A 26,287-nucleotide genomic window follows, 5' to 3' on the forward strand; every position below is an offset into this window, starting at 1 on the left:
TCCTTTTCAGGTTTAAAAAAAAATATTTTATTTATTACTTTTATGTGTATGTGTGTGTGTTGCCTGCATGTAGGTAAGTGCACCCATGTCGTGCAATGCCCGCAGAGGACAGAAGAGGCTGTTGGAGCCCCTGGAACTGGAGTTATGGATAGTTGTTAGCTGCCATGTGGGTGCTAGGATTCAAACCTGGGTCTTCTGCAAGAACAACCAGTGTTCTTAACTGCTGAGCCATCTCTCCAGGCCCTTAAGGTTATTTTTGAAATAAGAAATTTACATATTTGAAGAAATGATCAAAACAACCACAGTTGTGCTTGAAAGACTACTATCCCAGCCAGGCATGGTGGCACATGCCTTTAATCCCAGCACTAGGGAGGCAGAGGCAGGTGGAGAGATGCTGTCTCAAAATGACAAAAAAAGAAAGAAAGAAAGAAAGAAAGAAAGAAAGAAAGAAAGAAAGAAAGAAAGAAAGAAAGAAAGAAAGAAAGAAAGAAGAAAAAGAAAGACTACCATCCCATAAGAGATGACAGTAAAGATGTATTTTGAAAAAATTTTTTCTAAGTTTTGCTTCTCAAGCAAGAGTCATATAAGGTTTTCCTAAGAAAGCTAGGTGCAATTTCTCCCACGTTTATTTCATCACTTATTCCTGACTTAGCAAAGATCAGTTTTACCATTGGGTTGCTAAATTGTAATATAAAACCAACTTCTGTCTCAGAAAAAAAGGAAGACAAGAACCTAGTATTGTTGTATTTCTGTGTAGTAAAAACCTGGGTGGGCAGATAAAAACCAAATGAGCAGCAGCAGCCCTTGGGAAACCTCTCAGGTGGTTTCAGAGGAACACTTCCAACTCAGGGCCATCCATGACTGGCAACCTGGCAGAAAATGCTCACGTTAAAGACTAATCTTCCTCCTGACAATTTTAGTTCTTAGCCACTTGAAAATTGTATTTTTCAACCAGGTATACTGCGTCATGCTTATAATCTTAGCACTTGGGAGGCTGAGGCAGGAAGATCATTGGTTCAATACCAGCATGGGCTACTCAATGAATTTGATGATTGAAGGCAGTTTACATAGTGAAACTCTGTTTCAAAAAAAGGGGGGGGGGCGCAGGTGTGGTGGTACACATCTTTAATCCTAGCACTGAGGAGGCAAAGGCAAGTGGATCTCTATGAGTTTGAAGCCAGCCTGGTCTATATAGTGAGTTCCAGGCTAGTCAGGGTTACATAGTAAGAGCCTGTCTTTAAAAAAAAAAAAAAAAAAGTCAACAACTGATATAAAAATATACTGCTTGCTGGGTGTGGTGGTGCACACCTTTAATCCCAGGACTTGGGAGACAGAAGCAGGAGGATCTATGTGAATTCGAGGCCAGCCTGGTCTACATAGTGAGTTCCAGGACAGCTGGGGCTACAAGGAGACCCTGTCTCAAAAAGACAAAAAAATAAATAAAAAATAAATAAATAAAAATATATTGTTGGACATAGTGGATCATGCCTATAATCTCTGAAGTTCAGAGGTGAAGACAGGAGGACCAGCCTTGGCTACATGAGACCCTATTTCAAATAAATAAAAGAAAAATATAATAAACATTGGTAATTTAGTAAGTCAGTCTCTCTCCTCTCTCTCTCTCTCTCTCTCTCATGTGTGTCTGTGTGTGTGTATGTGTTCTGGAGATCAAACATGCTAGGCAAGTGCTCTACCACTGAACTATATCCCCAATCCCAGTGAACTGGATTTTAAAAAGACACATTCATTTTTACTTTATGTATATGAGTGGTTTGCCTGCATGTATATAAATGTACTATATGTATGCAATGCCCATGGAGATCAGAAGAGGGCACAGGATCCCTGGAGTTACAGACAGTTGTTAGCTACCATGTGGGTGCTGGGAACTGAAACTGGGTCCTCTGCAAGAACAGTAAGTGCTCTTAACTACTGAGACCCATAAACTGGACTTTAAGTCAATGATGGGTCAGCAAGATGGCTTATCCAGGTAAAGGATTTTTCTGCATAAGCCTGAGGACCTGAAATTGATCCCTGGAACCCATGTAAAGGTGGAAAGAGAGAACTGACTTCACACAGTTGTCTGCAGGTTTCCACATGTATGGCACAGCACACATGCAACCACATTCACATTGCACACACACAATAATAATAAAAAACTTTAAAGTCAACAATGATAGAATGGTTAATATGGAAAAGAAATAGGTAAAATTTGGGTTGCAGTCTCATTATATTTTGTTTAATGGTTTCTAATTTAGAGATGACAAGGATATTCTTAAAAATGTAAATTGATTTAATTTCTTAGTAAATTTCCTCTATTAGAAATCTGTCTCTGGAACAGTGAAGACTCTCAAAAGAAATTATCATTCTCTTGTCAAAGTCATATAGAATGCTGTGGGTGTGGGTCTGTGGTAGAGCATTTGCCTAGCATGCACCAAGCCCTGAGTTTGATCCCCAGTAGAACAAAGACAAAAACAAAAACAAAACAGAACAAAAAAACTTCAGAGTTATGACAGCAGGTAGAAATATAAAATATTATAAAATATTATCTTGGTGTGGTGGCACACCTTTAATCCCAGCACTCAGGAGGCAGAGGCAAGTGGATCTCTGTGAGATCAAGGCCAGTCTGGTCTACATAGTGAGTTCCAGGCCAACTGTGGCTACAGGGAGACTCTGTATCCAAAAAAAAAAGAGAAAGAAAGAAAGAAAGAAAGAAAGAAAGAAAGAAAGAAAGAAAGAAAGAAAGAAAGAAAGAAAGAAAGAGAGAAAAAAAATTGAATATTGGAGGCTGGAGAGATGGCTCAACAGTTAAGAGCACATACTGTTCTTCCAGAGGACCCAAGTTCAGTTCCCAGCACCCACAGCAGGAAACTCACAACTAACTGCCTGTGACTCCAGCTCCAGGAAATCCAGTGTCCTCTTCTGGCCTCTGCAGGCACATGCATGCATGTGGCATGCACTCGCACATACATCGATATACACATAATTGAAAATAAATTCTTGGGGCTGGAGAGATGGCTCAGCAGTTAAGAGCACTGATTGCTCTTGCAGAGGACCCAGGTTCAATTCCCAGCATCCATATGGCGGCTGTAAACCAAACTTAACTCCAGTTCCAGGGGAATTCAAAGCCCTCTTCTGAACTCTGCGGCATTGCACAACATGGGTGCACTCACTCACATACTCATACACATAAAATAAAAATAATAAAAAATTTTAAAAATTAATTATATATATATAAAACTAATAATGATTGGGGACTGGAGAGATGGCTCAGTGGTAAGGAGCACTGACTGCTCTTGCAGAGGACTGGGGTTCAGCTCCCAGTATTTACATGGCAGCCAACAACCATCTGTAACTCTAGTTTCAGGGAATCTGACGTCCTCTTCTAACCTCCATGGGCATTGCACAACACAGGTGCACTTACATACATACAGGCAACATACTCATACATATAAAGCAAAAATAATAAAATATTTTTAAATTATAATGATTAAAACACCCCCTAAATTCATCTAAGGTTAGATTAATGATATATACTATGGATACACACTATCATATTTTATATCTAGACTTTTTAGGGAGTGTGTGGGATTTAACCCAGAGTCTTTGAGCTATGTGCATGGCCCCTATTTATATTTCCTAAAATATTACTTTGGGCGAAGAACAGTAAAGACATCTAGATTCTACATGGAGACCAGCACCTCTTAGCATCTGAAGAGGGCCAAGATTATGGAGTTAACTGAGGCTCACCTTTCATCATTTGTTAACAAGTTCTCAGCCAGATCCTCTGTGTGTGTGTGTGTGTGTGTGTGTGTGTGTGTGCGTGTTATGGCTAAGGATCAAGCCCAGGTTCTTGCATATGGTAACCAAGTGCTCTACCACTGAGCTACAGCCAACCCTTGTCCTCAGAATATTTTGGAGAACATTACCAGTTAGAACTTTGAAAAAGCTGTGATAGATGAACTGAAATAGGCACACCATGAGTATATTTAATAAATGTTTCTGAACCAAGATTTTTTTGAAAAAACCCTAGGCCATTTTGCATATATATATGTGTATGATGTGTGTGCACATATGTGTATGTGCATTTGTGTGTGTACAGTGTCAGAGCATGCATGCCACAGCAAGTATTCATGGTGTGCCACTGCATGTGTGTTACAGCATGCATGTGGAGGTCAGAGGGCAACCTCAGATGTCAGTCCTACTCTTCGACTTTGATTGAGACAGGATTTTTTTTCCACTGCTGGATATGCCAGATTATCTGGTCCACAGACTTCTAGGGATCCCCCTAGCTCTACCTTCCACCCTGCCACTGGGATGACAGACCTGCCCTACCATAGTCAGCTTTACATGGGTTCTGGGAATTTGAACACAGGGTCTCCTACTTATATAGCAGGTGCTTTACCCAGTGAGTCATCTCCCCAGCCCAACAGGCCATTTTTTATTCTGTGTTATGAAGGAAAATATTTCTGATTAGTTAGCCACAAATCTACAACTCTAAAACATAATGGATTCACTATTGCTTCTAAGCCTCAAAGTAAATCTTTCTTTTTTAAACTTTATTTATTATTGTTATTATTATTATTTTTGTCTTTTTGAGACAAGGGCTCCCTATAGCCTCAACTGGCCTGGAGCTTGCTATGAAGACCTGGCTGGCCTTGAACTCACAGAGATCTACCTGCCTCTGCCTCCCAAGTGGTAGTAAAGACATGCACCACCACGCCTGGCTTATTTATTATATTTATTTTATGTCTATTGAGTGCTTTCCCTGCCTGTAGGTAGGTGCACCTGTGTTGTGCAATGCCCATGGAGGTCAGAAGAGGGCATCAGATCCCCTGGAACTGGAGTTAAGGATGACTGTGGGTGCTGGGAATTGAACTTGGGTCCTCTGCAAGAGCAGCCACTGCTCCTAACCACTGAGCCATCTCTCTAGCCTCCGCAAAGTAAATATTTGTATATTGTAATTATCCACACATTTCTTCCTGGAACTGAACCCCTTCCCACCAAAGCATGCCTGAGGTTTAGCATCCTGCTTCTCTAGTCACTTTGCACAATGTAACCAAACCCACACCATGGTTATTACAATTACCACTGGGTTTCACATTCTCTTCAATTTATTTTGCATTCTGTGAAGTTTTTTTTTAAAAAAGCATTGAAATGCAAATATCTTGGGGAAAGTTGACACATTAAACTTTTATTAGTGTTTCTATATGTTAAGAAGAAAGGGATCTATTAAGACTTTTAACGTCTGTTCATGTATGTGCACACATGCGTGCATGTATGCTGGTCTGTGCATACACATGTGGAGTCCAATGGTCGTCTGGGAGATCTTCCTCAATGGCTCTCCACCTTATCTTTTGGGTCTCTCACTGAACCTAGAGCTCGATGCTTTGGCTAAACTGCTTGGCCAGCAAGTCCCGGGAATCCGCCTGTCTCTGCCCCTGCCCACTCCACAGCACTGGGATTACGGGTGCACGATGCCATGCCAAGTTTCTTATGTGGGTGCTGGGGATCCAAACTCAGGTCTTTATGCTCATGCAGCAAGCGCTTTATCTACTGAGCCATCTCCCTAGCTCTAAAAGTACAAATTAAAAAAAAATTATTTGTATTTTTGTGTGTATTAGTGTTTTGCCTATGTGTATGTAAATACACCATGTGCATGCAGCACCTGCATAGGCCAAAAGAGGGTATTGCATCCCCTAAAACTGGAATTACAGACAGTTGTTAGCCACCATGTGAAAGCTGGGAATGGAACCCAAGTCCACTGCAAGAACAGCCAGTACATTTACGCACTGAGCCATCTTCCCAGCCCCAAAGTACAAGTTTTGATAAGAAAAAGAAGAGAGATGACAGTGGGGTTGGGGATAAAGGGATTAGACAGACACACATACACCCAAGAGCACATTACCCTTGCTTTGCAAACCCAGTAAGAAATGCTTTGCACTGCAAAGGCCCACAGAACCAGCAGGGATGGAGGTTATCTTGCTAAGAACTGAAGGGAGAGACCCAGCAGAAGAGTTCAGCTCCTGGTTCTTAACTAAAGTAAACAACAAATATTACAGTCACATATATTATCAACAATGTAGTATTCCCAGACAGTTTGCAACATGCAAGCTAAAAACGTAGAATCGAGTCCTGATTAGATCAGTTAACTGCCAGTACTGTTCCTACGTTCTCTTTTAACAAAAACATGGCAAAGTTTTATGTCTCAGGAAAGAATGGCTTTAAATGCCTAGGGAAAAGGCTTTAAAAAAGCAAAACATATGTCATTATATATTAATATATTATAAATATTTATAATGTTTCCATTTTAAGAAATTATAATTGCTTCCCTGGGTTGTATAATAATCAGTAGGCACATTAACCTGATAATTTAAAAAAAATTAACTTTAAAAAATGCTTTTAAATGGGCACTTTCAATAAAAGATAAATCAGATGCGGTAATGGCTTCTTTGGTAAAAGCCATGTGTAAACAGCACATAAAGTTGACAAGGCAAGCAGCGGCAGTCCATTCTTCAGCCAAAAAAGGAAACAAATGAAGAAAGAACAAAAATTACTGAAAAGAAAAATATTCCTTGGCTCCCCACCCCCGAAAGCTTGATAAACAATAGTTTTGAACAGTTTTCAACTCAGGCCACCAGCAGTTTCAAAAAAGGACACCAGAATCACATACACTCAAGATGGGGATAAACTAACAACAGAGTTACATGTGGCTAGTCAGAGATGACTTAAAAATTCTCCTTCATCTTCTCCGTGCCATGCACTTTTCTTCATTGTAATTTCTCTGTTTCAGATATACCCTTCTCAACTCTTTTTAAGTTTATATGCTCTTGTTCCCAAGCTGGAAAGACACCCTTAGAGTGCTCACTAGTTTCCCCATGAAACTCAGTCCTTTTCATGGTTTACTGCTATTTTCTGGAATATAAAGCTTACATCTGGATAAAATCTGGGTAAAAGAGCTTTTTCAGGAAGATGTTTCATTATAATATTTTACTAGACTAGATAAAATTGTTTACAGGAAAATAAAATACAAAGCAGCCTTTCTTTTTACAAATGCCAGGTAATAAAACTTGTCAATAACAATAATCCTTCAAACACAGCTTTAATTTCTTGTTCTTTTTTTTCCATTTTTACTTTTCAGTGCTGGGGATTGGACCCAGTGCTTTACCCATGCTAGGCAAGTTTCCACCACTGAGTTCTTTAACGCCACATACAGAGTTTTATGATTTTCTAAAAGGTGCTGTTATTAGATTATCCCCAAATAGGTGAACATAAAAGCAAACAGCTTTAAGATCCATGCCTGATGCAAAATTTTAACTATTAGCAAATAAAAAATTTTGCCTTCGCACTGCACTCACCCGCAAGGACGCCACAGATCAAATGAGTATTCTCACACCTGCATAGATCTGCAGAAGTCAAAGTGCTTGAGCAAATATTAAAGGTTATGCTGAATATGTCTAAGAGACAGAAAACTTTGGTGGTCAGCTCTATTTCATTACACTGTGAAGGGTGGGGCTAGAACAATAGAACGGGAGGAAGGAGCTATAACCAGTACAAATACTCTGACCTTTTAAGATGGAACAAAGTTAAATTTGTTAAGATTTCACAAAAGTCTTTGTTCCAAAACAGATTAAAGTCTCAGTCTCTCTCTCTCTCTCTCTCTCTCTCTCTCTCTCTCTTAAAATCCCTCCCCCCTTCCCTCCCTCCCAACCTCATTAGCCCAGACTGGCCCATTATCCCAGACTGGCCTTGAGCTTGCTATGTAGGCAAGGCTTGCCTTGAACTCATGATCCTCCTCCACCTTCCAAGTGCTAGGGTTACAGGTATGTGCCACCACACCTGGCTTGATTAAAGTCTTAATAAGCACTTAAAAAAATCATATCCCAATTTGATGTCTAGAAAACAGTATCTTGATTCCACATAACTCAATGAAATAGAAAACTATTATCGGATGCTAACTAGCTCTGTCTCCTCTTCATGAAAAAAATTCTACAGTAATGAAAATGGCTTTCTGTGCTAACATTTTTAACAAATTCCTAAAAGGAATATGGCATTGGAGAAACAGGATAGCATTTTTATATTACTTAGACATAGCCACAAGGTATCTATCTTGAGCTGGTGAACAGATCATTTCAAAATGTGGAGTGTTGCTTTAAATAATCAACTGTATAATAATAAAAACTAGAGCTTTAAGACAAAGGGAAGGTTTACCCAAGGTAGAGCGAGAGAGAGAGAGAGAGAGAGAGAGAGAGAGAGAGAGCGAGAGAGAGCTCTTCTTAATTCTGTATCACAGGAATAAGCTCTCCTTACACCCACATATTCCCACCCACGCCACTCTTCAATCTTCAATATGATCAGAGTGGCAATACTGGCTGGTTAATAATTACTAATTTATTCAGTGCTCAAAAAAACACATAGAAGGCAAGTTCAGTATATTAAAATGCTCCTCACAGATGTGACAATTACACATAATAGTGACTGGTTAAATTGGTTAGAAAAATTATTTTTAAAAATTGACATAAATAAGCCAACTGAATACAAAGCTGATTTAAAACAATGTTCTAAGAGCTGAACACAGATAGATGCCTTTGTATCAGGACTAAGCAAAAGACAATTAATTGGGCCAAAGGGAATGCTTTCTAGAAGGACTGGTCAACAGGTGCCTCTTGCTGATCAACTGAAGTAGAGGCCCCATTTTCCCTTCCCTCTCTGGCCAGCTTTTTTGGTAGTAGGTCTGCCTGCTGTACAGAATTACTAGCTCCTACTTCTTAAAGATTATTAGCAACCAGAATCTGAGTTTTCAATGAGACTTAGACATCATAAATCTACATACTAACAAATCAATTAATGTAAGAAAAATGCTCCTTTTTTTGTCTTTTTGAGACAGGGTCTCCCTGTAGCCCCAGCTATCCTGGAACTTGCTTTGTAGACCAGGCTAGCCTCGAACTCACAAAGATCTGCCTGCCTCTGCCTCCCAAGTACTGGGATTAAAGGCATGTACCATTACACCTGGCAGAAAAATGTTTTTAAAAATTCCTTCAAAGAGAGATTTCTTCAGCAGACTTTTCTAGGCTTAAATATATTGCTAAACTGCTAACAGATAAACAATTTATTCAAGTGCATATAAAGATCTAAAGGATTCTGGACAAGAGAACTAAAAGGAACATGGGTTTAGAGATCTATTAGGGAATGAGACCTCTCCAAGAAATAACCACAGATTAAGATACAAGGAGCAAGCCAGGCGTGGTGGCACATGCCTTTAGTCCCTGTACTCGGGAAGTGGAGGCAGGCAGATCTCTGTGGATTGAAGACAACAAAACAAAACAAAACAACAACAACAACAAAAGATATAAGGTGCAATGTGCTTTTAAAAGAACATTACTAGCCGGGCATGGTGGCGCAGGCCTTTAATCCCAGCACTTGGGAGGCAGAGGCAGGTGGATCTCTGTGAGTTTGAGGCCAGCCTGGTCTCCATAATGAATCCAGGCCAGCCAGGACTACAGGAAGACCCTGTCTCAAAAAAAGACAAAAAAAAAAAAAAAAAAAAAAAAAAAAAAAAAAAAAGAACATTACTTTCTTTTAACTTACTGACAAACTACTGCCCAAATAGGCTCTGGTTAGGAACTTCTCTTCAAAGAAGCCTCTTTGACAGTAATAATTATAAAAGAAAATATGTCCTTTGAATATCTAAACTTAAATTTATACAACTGCTTGAAATATAGAAGTGTACTAAGTGCTCAATGAAAAAAATCATTTCATTGTTTTTACCATGTTTGTTGCATAACTCTAAAATCTGGCTAAAGAGAAGGTGGTTTTAGGAGTCATTGTTTATTCTAGGTAAAATGGAGGCAAACCCTTTAAATCCAAACAAAATGGAGCAGGTGGATGGGAACATCGGAGAACATGCTGGGATTATGGTTAATACAGAGCAGTTTGGGAAGCTGGGGAGACAGTACTGTGGTGGCTAAAGTATTTTATATTCCAGTTTAGACAAACCCTGATGCCAATTTTCAATTTCTAGTCATAAACAAAACAGCCAAAACACAAAAGAAATATGACCATTCAGTTTTTTGGTCTGCATGAGAGTTCTGAAAACTCTTCAAAGCAGGCCAAATCCCACTCCATTTTTGTTTTTGTATGGCTATAAGCTAAGAATAATGTTTTTAAGTGGATAGGGAAAATCTTTAGTGACATGAAATTGTATAAAAATCCAACTGCAGTATCCAGTAAAGCCTGAATGGAACACAGTCGCACTGATTCATATTTTTGTTTGTGCAGTTTTCACTCTAGATGGCAAAGCTAAGCAGTCGTGAGACCACAACGCTGGCAAACTATCTTTTTACAGAAATGACTTGCCAACCTCACATCTACATGATGTACAAAATTCACAACAGTTTGATACATTTAGCAATTTTATAACATAAAAAAACCAGGAAAATGTATTAAATTAACTCTGCAATGTAGTTCAGACAGAATTTTATGACACCACACTCCAAGATGAATTTATACATTCAGAAACACCAGTGAATAGTATGTTCTGGAATGAAAATAGCTGATTATTAGTTGTGATAAAGGAGAACCAAATCATTAACAAGAGAGACACATTTACCATAGTGGCAGACATACCTGAGGTCCCTTAAGCACATCAAGGACTTCAGAGGATTAATAGTAGACAAGGCAGTGACTTCTGGGCTCTGGGCTTTCTTGGCTGCCTGGTACTGATTAGGCATATGGTGATCAAATTTATCTCTTAATACAAGAGAGTCTATGTGAAAAGTTAGCTTATCCACCGCTGTGATTAGTAACATACACAAGGCAAAGAGGTGGCTAGGGAACAAAGGTGACAGATGGCAAACCAAGATGAACAAACCAAGGGCTCTCACCTCTGAGAAGCTCTCACTTAAATTTTTTTTTATTATTTCTAATTTATGTGTATTTTGCCTGCATGTATGTAAACACACCCATGTCATGCAATGCCTGCAGAGGTCAGAAGAGGGCATCAGACTCCCCAGAACTGGACATATGGATGGTTGTTAGCTGCCATGTAGGTGCTGGGAACTGAACATGGGTCTTCTGCAAGAACAGCCAATGCTCTTAACTGTTGAACCTGCTCTCCAGCCCCACAAAGCTCACACTTTTGAAGAGAAGACACAACTAAGAGACAGATTCACGCAAGCATATTTACATATGAGAGACAAGGTCTCACGGAGCCCAGGCTGACCTCAAATTCCCTATGAGGATGAACTTGAACTTCTGATTGAACTTGAATTCCTGCTTCCATCTCCCAGTGCTGTGATTCTAGGTATGCACCATCATGTCTGGTTTACATGATGTTAGAGCTGGAACCCAGGGCTCGTGCATGCTAAATATGCACCAACTGAGCTACATCCTCAGCCCAATATTTCAAATATTTAATGCCACATCTTCTGACAGGAATCTAAGCCATAGCCAGAATATTAAACAAAAATTACATTTCTGTGATTTTGTCATATACATTGATTGGTTCAAATCAAATCATTTGGGGACACTCAAATAAACAAAGTTTAGTTAGACTGTCAGAGGGGAAGCAGACTCAGAATGTGGGCTCTGGTAGTGTGTTTCCTCAAAGTGTGTGAGTAATGCCATTTTGTCAATAGATCCTAAGCTACAAGAACTTTCCAAGTCTATAAGATTATCCCACCACTATCCTTTTATCTAAAAAGAAATCCCAAGGGCCTATGTTATCTTTGAAGAAGTTGGGAATACCAGGAATTCCAAAATCTTTTAGAGAGAAAGTCAATGAAGAAAAGAGAAAGGAAATGGAGTGGGAGAGAATAGGAAAGGACAAGAAAAAGAACGCAAAACAACAAAAGAAGCAAGACCGTAGGGCAGCAGCCTCAATTCACTCCTCCTGCCTCAGCCTCCTGAATGCTAGGATTACTGGTTCTGCACCACCACACCCAGCACAGAAAAATTCTTTACAATTTCTCCATTCAGGACGAATAAATGAAAGATGGAGGGCAATAAAATCTGACTTCATGTAAGAATGATTTAACTGTTCAAAAATGTGATTGATCTTGGGAGACCCTGAGGCACAGGCTACAATATTAGTTTCTAAATGGTCTCTAAATCTCTAAACGATATTGTACAGAAGAATCAAATGTTGGAGGGGGAGAGTAGTTAGATTTAGGATCTTGTCCAGTCTTAAAATTCCGCTGTGCTAGCCAAGCAAGGTAGCACACGCCTGTAGTCCCAGCACTTGGGAGGCGGAGGCAGGCAGATCTCTGTGAGTTCAAGGCCAGCCTGGTATACATAGTGAGTTACAGGACAACTGGGGCTACAGGGAGACCCTGTCTCAAAAAGACCAAAAAAAAAAAAAAAAAAAAAAAAAAAAGATAGCTGAGACTCTATGCCTTTCCCTCCTGTTAATCTCGGATTTATCTATTATTCATCCAAACAGAATTCTAACTGTGGTAAAGCGGACACTGTAATCGTTTAAGATATCAATCACGAAAGATGAGAAAAGCATTCTTGTTGTTAAAACAGGGTCTCCTTGTAGCCTCAGCTGGCCTGGAACTCCCCACATAAACCAGACTGGTCTCAAACTCATGGAGATCTGACTGCTTCTGCCTCCCAGGTGCTGGGATTAAAGCTGTGTGCCAGGAGGCCTAGCCCTGGGATCTTAAAATTTCTATGAAGAGTGAGAGGGAAGGCAGCTCTACAGAGTTCATGACTCTTTACTCATTACCCTTGAGGGAGCAACAATGAAACAGTATTTCATGCTGTTTTTGTCTTTTCTAAATAAATGACCATTGGGTGAAGTATGCATTTTTATTGCTAATATCCTCTTAAAAATCACTGAATTTCCAATGTTTAGTGTGTCCTATAGGCTTATCTACAGAAATCACTACAGAAATGACTTAAATTCAGTAGGTTCAGGATGACAACATACAACCCCCTAGTCTACTCTGGAGCAACAGAGTCAGTTCCTTTCATCTTTAAAAATTTTACTAAAGACGTAAATAAATAGCAAAGTTGCTAATAAAATTTCTTTCATATTCCAAATGTGGGCAATAAGAAAATGGCTAAAAGACAGGCCCAAAATGCAGGCGCTGGATTTATTTTCAAGCATGCTCTAGTCAAAGAATACCATTTCAGTTTATTAAGAGAGGGATAAATTTGGAAAGGCATTTTTAACTTTAGTAGTTTTAAGTGATTGGTCAAACATCCACAAGCAGTAGAGAGAAATAAACATAGTGATTTGCTTATTAAAAAAAAAAATCCCAGGAAGTTCCTATGTGACTTTTTTTTTTTTTTTCCTTAATTTGGATCTTCCCAGCCCTTCAAAGACCAGGAACCATCAGAATCTCTGGTCCCTGAAACTTGCTACAGATTCATTCTCATGAGGTAGATTTGTCTGCACATTATGAGGTGGAAATATGGGCACCAAGTAGTCAAGTGACCTCTTCAGGTCACCCTGGAAATGATTCATGAGAAAACAAGGCAAAAATCTACATAGGTCTGTATCAATATCTTTAGTCTAAATTGTTTTTTTTACTGCTTGACCTGCCAATAGGAGGCTGAACCAGGGTAAAGTCAATGCACAGTTGTTTGGCTATGCCTTTGGTACTGAGAATGGAATGAAGTAGGGGAAAGAATACAAAGCTATTTATAGCTTCATGTTACAAATATTGGCAGCAATAGCTTCAGGTTGTACAAAGCTGGAATGTCTGATATTTCTCCTTTGATAACTATGATGGGTGTATCCTTTGAGCCTGCATTGGTCAGCTTTGCTCAATACAAGGGCTTGGCATCTCCTTTTCAACCGTCTTTACTTACAGAAGAAATGGCTTCTTTGACTGTCAGTAAGGATTTTTGAGGATTCTTGCTGTACTTCAGAAAACTGAATAGTATTGTTGGCTCACACTAAACTTTTAATGGACTTGAAATAACTCCAATATAAAAGGAAACAAAATTCAGGGTAAGGTTTACAATAATTAATAAAAAGTTGTATACAATGATGAAAACAGGAACTTTAGGAAATGTAATTTGAAACAGTTATAAAAGTATTGATAAAATTCTACAATTATTTTCCTTTTAATTGCTAAAAAAAATGACTTAAGGTAACATAATCAATGCTATAGCTTCATTTGGTATTTCATTAAGGAAATCTTACATCTATTTCACAGATAAAGGGACAAACTTATGATTATTATTTTCTGTGTTACAAAATAGTTTTGAAGTATTTCGGGTGGCTTCAGGATCTCTTTTCTTATGAGTGAATCAGTAAATATGCTTATTTACAAAATGTTTGCTATAAATAAACATAACTTGTGATACAAACCATATACATCCACACCAGATTTAAAAAAAAAAACTAGCCTGGTCCTTGCTTATTTTATCAGTTTTTTTTTTAAACCAATAATGACAGAGTAGCATAGCAGTTTCCAATAAATACCAGAGAATTATGCCTGTCAAGACAATAGAATAATACTAGTGGATATTGAGGGACAAAAAATCCTTAGTTTTACTCTCTCTCTCTCTCTTTCTCTCTCTCTCTCTCTCTCTCTCTCTCTCTCTAAAAGCAAAAACCTTGCTTAGAAATTTCACCAACTAAAAAGCATTGAGAAATCATACAAAATATAATAATCTTAATTTGATAACTATAAATTCAGAGTTCAAAACAATATTTGAGACATTAACCAAATCATCCAGATTGATACAGTCAAATGCCATAAAAAGCATGCTACATGCAAGGTTTCATTAATGTTAAGGTGAAAAACACCAGTTTAGGCATCCAAGTGGTGTTTTGAGGTGGGCGAGCTCATATTCACTTCAGGGAAGCCTCATAAATCAACATGCAAACAGGATGCATATTGTCACAATAAAAGTTTAACGTACAAGGTTAGTGACTAGAAACAATTGATTTCAACACAAGTGCAAGAACAAACAGGTCTTAAGTACGAGGAAAACAAGTGTATTTTAACCTTATTATAACAGCTAAATATTGCTTCTAGCAATAATTACTTAAGCCATAAGGAAATAACATAGTATTTAATTCTGAGAAAAGTATGTTTACATATAGATCTTGAGTTAATCTGTAATTCAGGACTTTTAAAGATAGGTAGTCTGAAAAACTCAGCCCCAGCTGGAGGCCAAGGGACACCAGCACCGTTTTCCTTAAACTAAATGAACCCTTTCTCTACATTTAACCTTTGTAGATCTCTTCACATCAGGCAGGATAAAGTCATTTGTCTGCGCTGCTCATAATTACTCACAGAAAGGCCACAGATGTCAAAAGCCCTTTTCCAGGAAGGGCCTTTGTATGTACTGATTTGATACTCTAAGAAAAGGAGTGGTTATGGATTTATGGATTAAAACTTTGTCATTTTAAGGCTTTTGAAAGAGTAGGAAGTTGAATAATTTTCTTAAACTACAGAGCCCATGCCACAGATGTTGCTACAGTAGGCTGGGAAAATAGCCCATCAAATGCTGTTAGAGTATCCTGGTTTGTGTGACACTGAAAAGAAGGACATGGCACAGACTACAGTAAGAGCATGCAGGATAGCTTTGGGGCAAGAACCCGCCTGCTATACACTTAAATCTGATTTGTCTACATGTGTTAAACTTCGGTGCAGAAAAGCTAGCTTGGGCAATCCATTGCTACTCCTTTTTCCTCACAATGTACTCTACAAAGATTGACATTTTATTGACAGAAAAAGGATCACAAGAGCTCCCCTACAACAGTGAACTATCAAGATCAGAGGCATCCTGTAGGCAATAACACATTTGAAGCCAAGGATAAAAGTTCAGTGGTTTTAGTCTTGACATTTCAGATGAGCACCCTGTTTTCCGATCACAGAAAGATCAACCACCAAACAGCCAATGCAAGGACCAGGAGAAAAGACATCATGAAAGGAATGCGAGGAGATGGAAAAGCACTAGAGTAGAGGTGGCACTTTTTGAGAGACTTGTGTTCCTCAGGGATTGGAATAGAAACCTTGGGAAGGATTTCTTCATTTTCTTGCTGGGGCAAGGCTCTTTCAGTAGATCTCTCTTGCCTTTTACTTTTCTCTTCACCCTGTACTAACAGAGCACGTTCCTGTGTCTGCTTTCACAGTAGAAGATCAAGAAAGACAGAGAAAGATGAACAAAATGACAGATGGAAAATGCTCAAAAGTGACACTTGAGGATGTGCAAAGGGTGTGGCAAGAGCTTTTGGAGACTTTATTTTGGTTTCACTCTGGCAATTTACCCTAGCGAAGTTTCTCTAGCTCAGCAGAAGGACTCAATGTATAGCTTTTTGAAAAAATGTGCCTTGTAACACCTGAAAGTTCAAGTTATCACTGGCTTTCTTAGTTATACCACTTATTCCCTCATTGAGTCTACTCACGCATGAATTTATTTTCACATATAAATTGTGGGTCATTTTTAATTGCTTTGGTGCTGCCAATCATCAATGGATCAGGTGATGCCAATAAATCACTCTTCATAAAATGGCAGAATATAAAAAGCAATTCTTGTATCTTTTTAAAAACACTTGAAGATGTACTAGTTCAGCATGAGAATTAGATTTTGCTCAGGGGTATCAAATTATTAAAGGGCGCAAAATAAAAACAAAAAGTATAAGTCTATAATGTGCCTCCAGGGTCTACCCTGGGGTGGGGGTAAAAAAAAAAGAAAAAAAAATATACTCCACAAATCTCAATGTCTCAGAATCATGACTAAAATAATATGATCATCTTGAAGGTTTATACATTACATTTAGTAAGTTCTTTGGGCAATTTTTAAAGAAAGCGCCCCTACTCCAATTGTCCAATTGAGAATTTTTCTCTCCCTACAATTTCTGTACTCTGCTATCTATAGTCAAGACAGAGGGTATCTATGAAAGGAAAAACTTGGCTCTAAGTTCTCTCAGCTGGGCTAGCCGTCTCTGGTCAGTTTGAAAGTTAAACACTGGTTCTTTGCACACCCCTAAGTGATATGTATCAGGGAGAAAGTAGCTAGGGGACTGGTCAGCAAAAGAAAAAAAGGAAAAGACAGGATGCAAAATTATAATGATTTTTAAAAGAAAATAAGGTGGAGAAGAAAGACAACATAAAAAGAACAGGGAATAATTAAATTCATTTTCTCTCTGAATACATATTTACATCTTCATGCAGCTTTTTCAACCAGCCATGCGCCAAAATAAGCAAATTGAAAACTGCAGGTGCTGCAGCAGTGAAGGTGTAATGTGTTAGGCCAAAAGGCAGTGGGCGTGAACTTACTAGTATAGCCAAAGGAAAAAAATATTCAGCAGCTATCACTGACTTCTGGGGAATTCTCGGCTTGTGCCATGACAAGAGCAAGTTCTGACTGAGAAGCATGAGTCATAACAGCAGCTTTACCTCTGGCCCACCAACCTTTCTTTCCGAGGGGAGGATAGAGGTTTTCTTCACCTGGTCATACACAAATTATGTAAAATTCAGTTGCCTTGCAATGCAACAACAACAGTGTCAAGGGTGGGAGAGATAGCCCCAGAGAACAGAAATGTTAGCCCAACTATAAAAGGTAAGATATGCCAAAAAGTGGAACTGTCCCAATATAAAAGATGACAGTACAGTTCTTATGTATTCTATCACACACACACACACACACTCACACACACACACACACACACACACACACACACGTATGTGTGTGTATGTGCACAGAATCAAAATTGTTTAAGCACCCCTCATGGATCTAACTTAGTTTATAAAAGTCATTTTATAAGTTCACAGAATGACACTGCCATTCCCCAAACCAGGCCCTAGGATGATTTCTAAAGGGTTTCTATTTAAGGACATAGTTTCTGGAAATGAAGACTGATACAAATTTACCCAAACTTATCCAAGATAGCACCAAGTTACTTTTTCAAAGCATTCCTAGAAAACATGCTGCTATTGTTTGCAGACAGGGCTCCTAGGTGAGATAGCAACAAACTACTCTCTCATTTGTAGAACTTTAGTTACCAAGGACATTAAAGCTTGTGTACTCTGTTGGGCATGGTGATGCATGCCTTTAGTCCCTGCAGAGGCAGGCAGATCTCTGTGAGATAGAGGCCAGTTTGGTCTACATAGCAAGTTCCAGGCCAATTGGGGCTAAAGGGAGACCCTGTCTCAAAAAGACCAAAAAACAAGACAAACAAAAAGACAAACACACACAAAAGACTCTATAAATAAGCCCAAACATGATAAATGACTTATTCAAAAGCATTCAATTAGGTTTTAATTAGCCAGGCCCTCTCAGTCAAATCAAATCACAACTATCTTTGAACCTTTATGATTCTTATTTCTAAGGACACATCAGAATGAATTATCTCCCTTTGAGAGTGATGGTCTCACTCAGAAAGGATTACTTTTCTGGCTCAAAGTACATCCTATAGAGGCTGGAGAGGTAGTTCAGCAGTTAAGAGTACTGGCTGCTCTTGCAGAAGACCGGGGTTCAAATCCCAGCACCCACATGACAACTAACAACATCTATAACTCCAGTTCCAAGGAATCTGATGCTCTCTTCTGACTTCTGTGGACATTGCACACATGGGTACACTTACATTCATGCAGGCAAAACAAGCATACACATAAAATTAAAATAAATAAAAGGTACATGCTATAGACTTAGAACACAAAATTAATGTTCATTTTTATCTGGGTAAAGAGGGTAAGAGGACACCAAATGGAAACAGGGCTCTCCTGTCACTCCCAGTAAATACTCAGGGACCTCTTATGGAGGTATTTTCCTGCCTCACTTGTAAAATTGTTTTAACTTTGTTTGGAGAACTGTTAGCTAATTTTAAACCCAATTGAAAAGGATAAAAAGTATTCTTTGTAGATGAACTTTTACCCCCTTCTCCAGTTCCAGAAACTAAATAAGTAATAGAATTGGTAGAATTGGATAGTTTACCAAGAATTCTGAAACATTTTAAAACCTTGTTTTTGTTTTGCTTTGAAACAAAGTCTCACTATGTCATCCATCCCTGCCTCAACTTGTTGAATTTGTGGGACTGCAGACACATGCTTGATAAACCTTGGGGTTTTTTTGTTTGTTTGTTTCTTTTTTTTCTTTGTTCTTTTTGAAACAGGGTCTCCCTGTAGCCCCAGCTGTCCTGCAACTCACTATGTAGACCAGGCTGGCCTTGAACTCACAGAGATCCTCCTGCCTCTGCCTCCCAAGTGCTGGGACTAAAAACATGTTCCACCACGCCCAGCCAAACCTTGGGTTTTTATTTAGGATATTAGTTTGCCTTTCTCAAGTAGAATTTCTATTTTGGGTTGGGGGGCAGCAAAGCAAGCACATAATTTTTAAAAATTTTTATTATTTTTATTTTATGTATATGAGTGTATTGCCTGCATGTATGTGAGTACACCCATGTCATGCAATGCCACATAATTTTTAAAAATATAATCGGTCATTAAGTCATGATAACTATTAATATAAATAACATACTGGCTAAAAATAAAGACTTTTTGAATATAAGTTCAAGATAATGTTCAAGATGTTACATTAAGCAGATTAATTCAGAGGTAGGATTTCCAAAATAGGAAATGATAACCTAGATAAAGAAAAGACCCTGCAAGACATCTCTGGCTTCTTCTAATTGTGACTACCTCATAAAACAGTTTATTAAAGGTTTGATGTCACTCAAGACAAACAAATCATTCGTTATTTTTTCTAAAGTGAGTGCTCTTCATTCTCTGGCTTAGGGGCCTCTTTCGTTTCTTACATAACTGGGCAATCATTCCAGACATTTCTAAGTTGTACAAATGTTCAAATAAAGTTTTAAAAAAATGTCCTCCCTTTCCAATTGTGACCTTACTAAATTTAGCAAACTTCCTTGTCCTGGAAGGGACATTTTGAATATAAACAACGTTTTACTGGCTTGTGGTCAATTTATAAACATACACTAGCCAAAAGTACATGGCTGCAAAACAGTTCTCAGAGTTAACCATCAACTGATAATTCTAAATGGCTCCCACAGTTGAACTGAGTTGCATAAATGACTTAAAAGCAGTTTGATTACTAATGCCTTAAAACAGCAACAAACTGTTAAGGTACCAAAGCCAAATTTCAGCTCTAAACTTTCTCTCAGATACAGAATATAAACATACAAAACCACTTATTACATTCAGCCTCACGATTGGTCGTGCAGACAATGTACTCACTCCTTCTCCTGTAGGGACTTGGCCATTGATGTTGAGAGCTCGGAAGGGGGAGTGCGTAGATAAGCGCTTATCCCATTCACTAGGCCGTGGTTCTGGTACAGACTCCATGAAGTTCTTTTTCAGCTCACTGATGCTGGCATGATGCTTTTTGATCTCTTCTTGACTCTTGTCTAAATCCTACAGTTGAAAGGACAGAGACACAAAACAGTAAGTAGTTGGAACAAAAATACACCAAGGGTAACCCATAAGAGACTGGGCACTGGTAGAAAACACCACATCCAGGACAGATGCTACCAGTGCATAGTTTGCACTGTAATTGTAAATATACAATATGGTATATTTGCTTGATTTTTTTAAAGCAAAGTACTTTACTTGGAAGCAGTGAAGCATCATAATCCCACAGCTCTTGGCAGTTACATTGCCCATAAAGACCTTACTCCTTCATTTTATAACTCTTCTTCTAAACATGATGCAAAACCAGATCTCCAACTCCTCATCCCAAGAAGGTGACCTCACAATTCAATTAGCCTCAGTTTGATGAGAACTGATTTAGGTTCAGCTCAGGCAGGATGGAGAGAGTAATAGGAAAACTGCTGAACAGCAGCCATGTGAGGGATTTCAACCTCTACCCCTGGCTGTTGTACTTTGGTGAGCTGTAGTACTATGGTATAACTTCTTCTCCACTGGAGACAGCTTTGTTTCTCTTTTAGTAAGACCTCTTTGATTCAAGAATTTATTAATAAAATTCCTAGTTCCAGGCTCCAAAGTCAATTGTTACTACCTCTGAAAAAAATATGGCTTTAAAATAAAATAAAAATTATGTATGTGTGTGTGTGTGCATATGAATGTGTGTGCATCTGCATGGGGACACCAAAAGACAACCTTAGGTATTGTCCTCAACAATACTGTCAACTTCCTTTGAGACAGGGTCTCTCTCTGGCCTGGAGCTCACTAATTTGGCTACACCAGCTGGCTACCAAGTCCTGGGGATCCTCCTGTCTCTGCCTCCCCAGTGCTGGAATTACAAACATGCACCACTGTGCCCAGCATTTTACATGAGTTCTGGGATTGAATTCAGGTCTTCATGCTTGCAAAGAAAGTAGTTTGCCAATTGAGTTATGTCCTCAGTTCCTAGAGTGGCTTTTTTTTTCTTTGTTAGTATTTAAAGGGCTTGCAAGCACATACAAGGTCCTGTGTTTAGTCACCTAACAAAAGTTTATCAAATACCTTATATATCTCCTTGACAATCTAAAATAGTACAGTTGTTCCAGCAATTTGAATATCAGGCAACTAGAGGTAGATGAAAGCTCTTAAAGGTAATATTTTAGGGAGAGATGATCAAAACTAAGGTTAACAAGGCATAGCTAGAAACATTCAGATTTATGTTAAAAGAAACCTACAATATATTTTTACAAAGGACATCTGACCAAAAAGAGTCTGGTAAATTTAACTTGAAGACAAAGACTCAAATGTTCTTTGTCTAAGAACATGCATATATGTACAAAAAATCCTCAGATTTTGAGTTTGGGATCCTGTGACTTGATGACCACAAACAATTCTGTGTTTGTTACATATGAGGCCAGCTCTGTATCTAAGAAAAACATAATGCTAAATATATCTCCTAATATGCTGTGTGAATTGTAGGATTAGTCTTTCTTTTTTGGCTTTGTGGGGAAAGTCTCATTTTGGAAAAACTAAATGGAATTTGTTTAGGTCAAAATCTGTTGACAAGTTTTCTTCTAAAGGCAAGACTGATTTCAACTAAATAAAACTTTTCCAAAAAGCACTATCAATGGGAAAATAACATAGGAGAAAAAAAAATCAGTGACTCACATGAAAATCTTGAATCTGAAGTTACTTGTTCAGACATTCATTTACCAGTCTCTTCTATTTTTGCAGGACTGACCCATACATACTTGCTTTGGGGTCAGTCAAAGAGAAAAGCAGCCCCCAAAGGGTAACTCTTGCTTACTGAGAAGAAATGTGTCTCTCCTGAATATGAGCGTCACCCAGGGAAACAACAGTTTGTACTTTTGTTGTAGCTGAAAGCAAGGAAGGCCTGTTACCAACCAAAGAGCATGTACAAGCCCCAGACTCAGTGTCTGACTGAACCACTGACCTCATCAGGCATGGGAGAACCAGCTCTTGAACCAGCTCTTGACTGAACAGTAAGTCTGCCTGGGTCAAGAACAACTTAACACATTTGGTAAGATTAAAGATATGAATGGAGGGGAAAAAATGACCAAGAGATGTTATGGTTAAAAACATAACTCTGACTTAGCCTGATACAAGAGACTGGTGATTTCTAATGCTTCTTGCCTAGCTTTTGATTGGCTTGGGATTTATTGAAAATATATTTTTCAACAAAACTGGTAGCTTCTGAGGGAGTTTTCTCCATCCTTCTTAGCTGGTTTTGTTGGAAACCTGTGGGGGCACAGAATAAAATTAAGATCTCAAAGGGACCTGTTCCAAATAGAAATTGTCATAGATATTTTGCTACAGGTTCTCTCTGGGAGATGGAGGAGGAGGTGGTAGATCTAAAAATGAACTCGACCTTATTTGTGCCAGAACAAAGCATTAGTGGGGGTGAGGTAAGAGGAGGGATGAGGGAGAAGGGATGCTTTAAAAAAAAAAACTTGCTAGGGTGACAGATAACTTGAGAGAACTTCCTTAGCGGGGGTACACTTTTTACAACAGCTAAAGAGTGATGGTCAAATCATGTCAGGGTATCTTCACGTTAGATAATTTTTGAGGTCTATCATCTTACAATTTTAGCAGCAATCAAACCAAACATTTTGTTAAATACAAAATGTTCTCAAAAGGCAGTTAGTCGTTTTAATTTTCAAACACACGCACACTTCTTTAGAAATCCCTGTCCTGGCTTTCAGTAAGACACCAGGGAAGAAAACATCACACAGGAACATTGTGAGTCTCAGAAGCCATAACACACCTTGTAGAACAAATGACAAATATATGATTGGCACTGCAGGTTCCATTAGGGGGAAGCACTGAAGATGGACAAGTCAGGAAATGTGCGTTTTTAGATGGAGATTGTTAAAATGCTGAGAAAAAGAGATCAGCTGACCTGTCTTGGTCTTCCTAATCTCTGAAGACAAAATGATTCTGATCTAATCTCAGGTGTGGGTTAAAACAAAGACCCAGTTTCCAAGTTTGTAATGTACAAGGGTCTGGCTGGGAGAATTTGTATTATATGAGACAAACTTACATAAAGCACTTGGCATTTTGCCTGTCCAGTATATGATTAATAAAGGCCAGTCATAATTTCTATTATTTGTATCAAAGTACTTTATAAATAGCAGGTATTCAAAATATAGGTATTGACAAAAATGAAATGATTATATAATTCTTAGAGGTCATATATAAACAACAATCTGTTTTTATGGATTTTTGTTTCTTTGATTGAGATAGGTTCTCATGTAGCCCAGGCTGTCCTCTAACCATGTAGCTGAGAATGACCCTGATCTCCTGACCTTCCCGTCTCAGCCTCCTGAGTGTGGGGATTACAGACATATTACCATGCCCAGCCAGAAATCTAGTTTTTAAAATTTCTTCAAACTTTCAAATTGGAAATATCTGCCGCATTTAATACATGCTCAGCATTCAAGTCTCAAGTAAAATGCAGCCTCACTGGACACAGCAGTGCACACCTGTAATCCCAGCACTCAGGCGAGGCAGGAGGATTACTGTCAATGCCAACTCTTCACTAAGCAGATCTCCTTTTTAAGCAAAGCATACCGTTTATCTCCTACAGGTTTTCTAATAATTTGTAACTTTGATATTGCTCTTTATTCACTTTTTATTTCTCTCCTCCTCAGTTCCTCACATTGTAAGCTTCCTGCAACCACACAGAAGCCATGTTTATCATTTCTTCTATGGTTAAGTAAAATCCCTGACATAAGAGTTTATATGCATGCCTTACAGTTCTGCCTTGAGTGGAGTTATATAATCTAGTCATCAACTTCTATGTAAGGTTTTTTTTGGTTTTGTTTTTTTTGTCTTTTTGAGACAGGGTCTCCCTGTAGCCCAGCTGGCCTAGAACTCACTATGTAGACCAGGCTGGCCTTGAACTCAGAGATCCGCCTGCCTCTGCCTCCCAAGTGCTGGGATTAAAGGTGTGTGCCACCACGCCCGGCAAGAGTTTTATTTTTTTAATATTTTATTTATTATTTTTTATTTTATGTGTACACATGTATTGCCTGCATGTAGGTAAGTGCACCCGTGTTGTGCAATGCCCGCAGACGTCAGAAGAGGCCATCAGATCTCCTGGAACTGGAGTTATGGACAGTTGTTAGCCATGTGGGTGCTGGGATTCGAACCTGGATCTTCTGCAAGAACAGTCAGTGTTCTTAACCACTGAGCCATCTCCAGCCCCCAGAGTTTTATTTCTCATCCAATGTGGAGCTCCACACTAGATAAGGCACACTAACACAGGTCTGGTAAGAATCTGACCACTGCTGAAAGCAACAGAACGATGACCTTAGCACTCCTGTACACTGCTACTTCTGAGTAGAAAACACCGGTTTAAAAGAGTTGTGCAATTCCTAAGTCAAACCCCAGTTTTACCAATTTACCAGCTCTGGGACCATAGGGAAATTAGTTAAATTCCCTAAGCTTCAATTTTCTCGTCTTTAAAATAAAAACCTCCACACTTGCAGGCTTGCTTTTATTAAACTGTCTTATAGAAACTATCTGTTAAATGCTAGCTCTCTTCCTGTTTCCTCCTTGTTCTCCTGACCTTTCTTCAGTACCTTTCTGCTATCTGCAATGCTTTAAGTCCTTTCTGAATTATGATCACTTTCCCTCCTTTTTTCACTTTTCTCGGTTCAGAAAATAAAAAACAAAACTGTGAATTTGTTTCTTGGGACATGTAGAGTTTATATTCATGAAAAATTCAAGGAATTTTAGCAATGACATTTGAATTTTCTGAAAGGGGGTAAACCAACAGAACCGTGTGAGGTCGCTCCAATCATATATTTTTCTAGGCAGTATGAAAGATGGAAACTAAAAGAGTTAGGAGAGATGACTGCATATCTTCATGTTTACCAACATGCAAAAGCATTTTAAACCTAAGTTGAATTTCATGCAATGGCATGCAAAACCAAGCACAGCACAGAATGAAGAAAGGGGATCAGTAAAGAACGCAGAAGGTTCCAGGCAACCAACTGAAATAAGCTTCAAGTTCATACAAACCTCCAACATTAAATTGCTATGTCTGATATAAATGTTTTCACCATCTAGTCTCTCTCTCTTTTTCTGTGAAAATGAAAGGGGGGGGGAAACAGAAAAGCATAAAAAATTAAAATGTTGTTCTTGCAGGAACAAAACTGCAAATTGGCAAACCAAAAAGTATTTAAAATTAAATGTCTGCGGTGCAGCAAATGCCAATACAGAATGGTCACAGAACCACAAGGACACACAGAGAACACGATTACAAGAGGAAATGGATGACCTGTTTGTGGATGATGGAAGGCTGTGATAATATGATTTAAAAAGACAGTGCTCCTGGCTTCATTAGTTTCTACCACAATAAGTTGTTTTGCTTGTTTTTGAAATTGCACTGTTTGAATGTTACCCTAAAAGCTGTTAAGCTCCATGTACCATGGAGTGGAGAAATGCCTTAAAAGCATTGTACTTTTTGGAGATCTCTAAGGAAGTTCATATCCAGTCACCAAGTATATTCAGTAAGAACTGGTTCACCCCACTCTGAAGTTGGGAAAAATAAGGCACACGGCAGTTAAATTCATACTATTACCAATGCTGGGAGCTACTGCTATGATGTTTCATTTTTTGTTGTAGTTTTGAGACAGGGTCTCACTGTGTAGTCTTGGCTGGCTTAGAACTCACAGAGATCTGCCTGCCTCTGCCTCCCAAGTGTTGGGATTAAAGGCGAGTGCCACCACACCTGATAATATGTGTATGATAAATGTGTATAAAATGCCATCAATGAGTCTAAGTTATGATGCCACTATGAAACAGTTCTTATAAAGTCTGAATATAAAAAGGGAGGTTTAACCCTCACTATTTCATTTTATTAAAAGATACTTTTCTACTGGTTTATTTTGATGAAATCTTTCAGTAGTCTAAGATCTTAATTTCTATATATATAT

At 38.6% G+C, this 26,287-nt stretch overlaps 1 protein-coding gene across 13 annotated transcripts in view; it reads right to left on the bottom strand.

Annotated features, from left to right (window-relative positions):
• Positions 1 to 26,287, bottom strand: part of Epb41 (erythrocyte membrane protein band 4.1) — a 197,194-nt gene that overhangs the window by 24,714 nt on the left and 146,193 nt on the right. For 4 of the 13 annotated variants that reach the window (XM_029570840.1, XM_029570843.1, XM_029570842.1 and 1 more), the window contains exons 12-13: positions 20,160 to 20,336; positions 17,364 to 17,414 (exon numbers count right to left, since the gene is read on the bottom strand). In XM_029570840.1, the coding sequence (XP_029426700.1) occupies positions 17,364 to 17,414; positions 20,160 to 20,336 (228 nt within the window). Of the gene's footprint in view, positions 1 to 14,097; positions 16,988 to 17,363; positions 17,415 to 20,159; positions 20,337 to 25,370; positions 25,434 to 26,287 lie in introns of those variants that run through there. The other 9 variants (XM_029570850.1, XM_029570846.1, XM_029570845.1 and 6 more) reach the window with 6 other exon arrangements.

Source organism: Nannospalax galili, unplaced genomic scaffold (genome assembly GCF_000622305.1).
Source record: "Nannospalax galili isolate Female #2095 unplaced genomic scaffold, S.galili_v1.0 scaffold23, whole genome shotgun sequence".
NCBI classification, from domain to species: Eukaryota; Metazoa; Chordata; class Mammalia; order Rodentia; family Spalacidae; genus Nannospalax; species Nannospalax galili.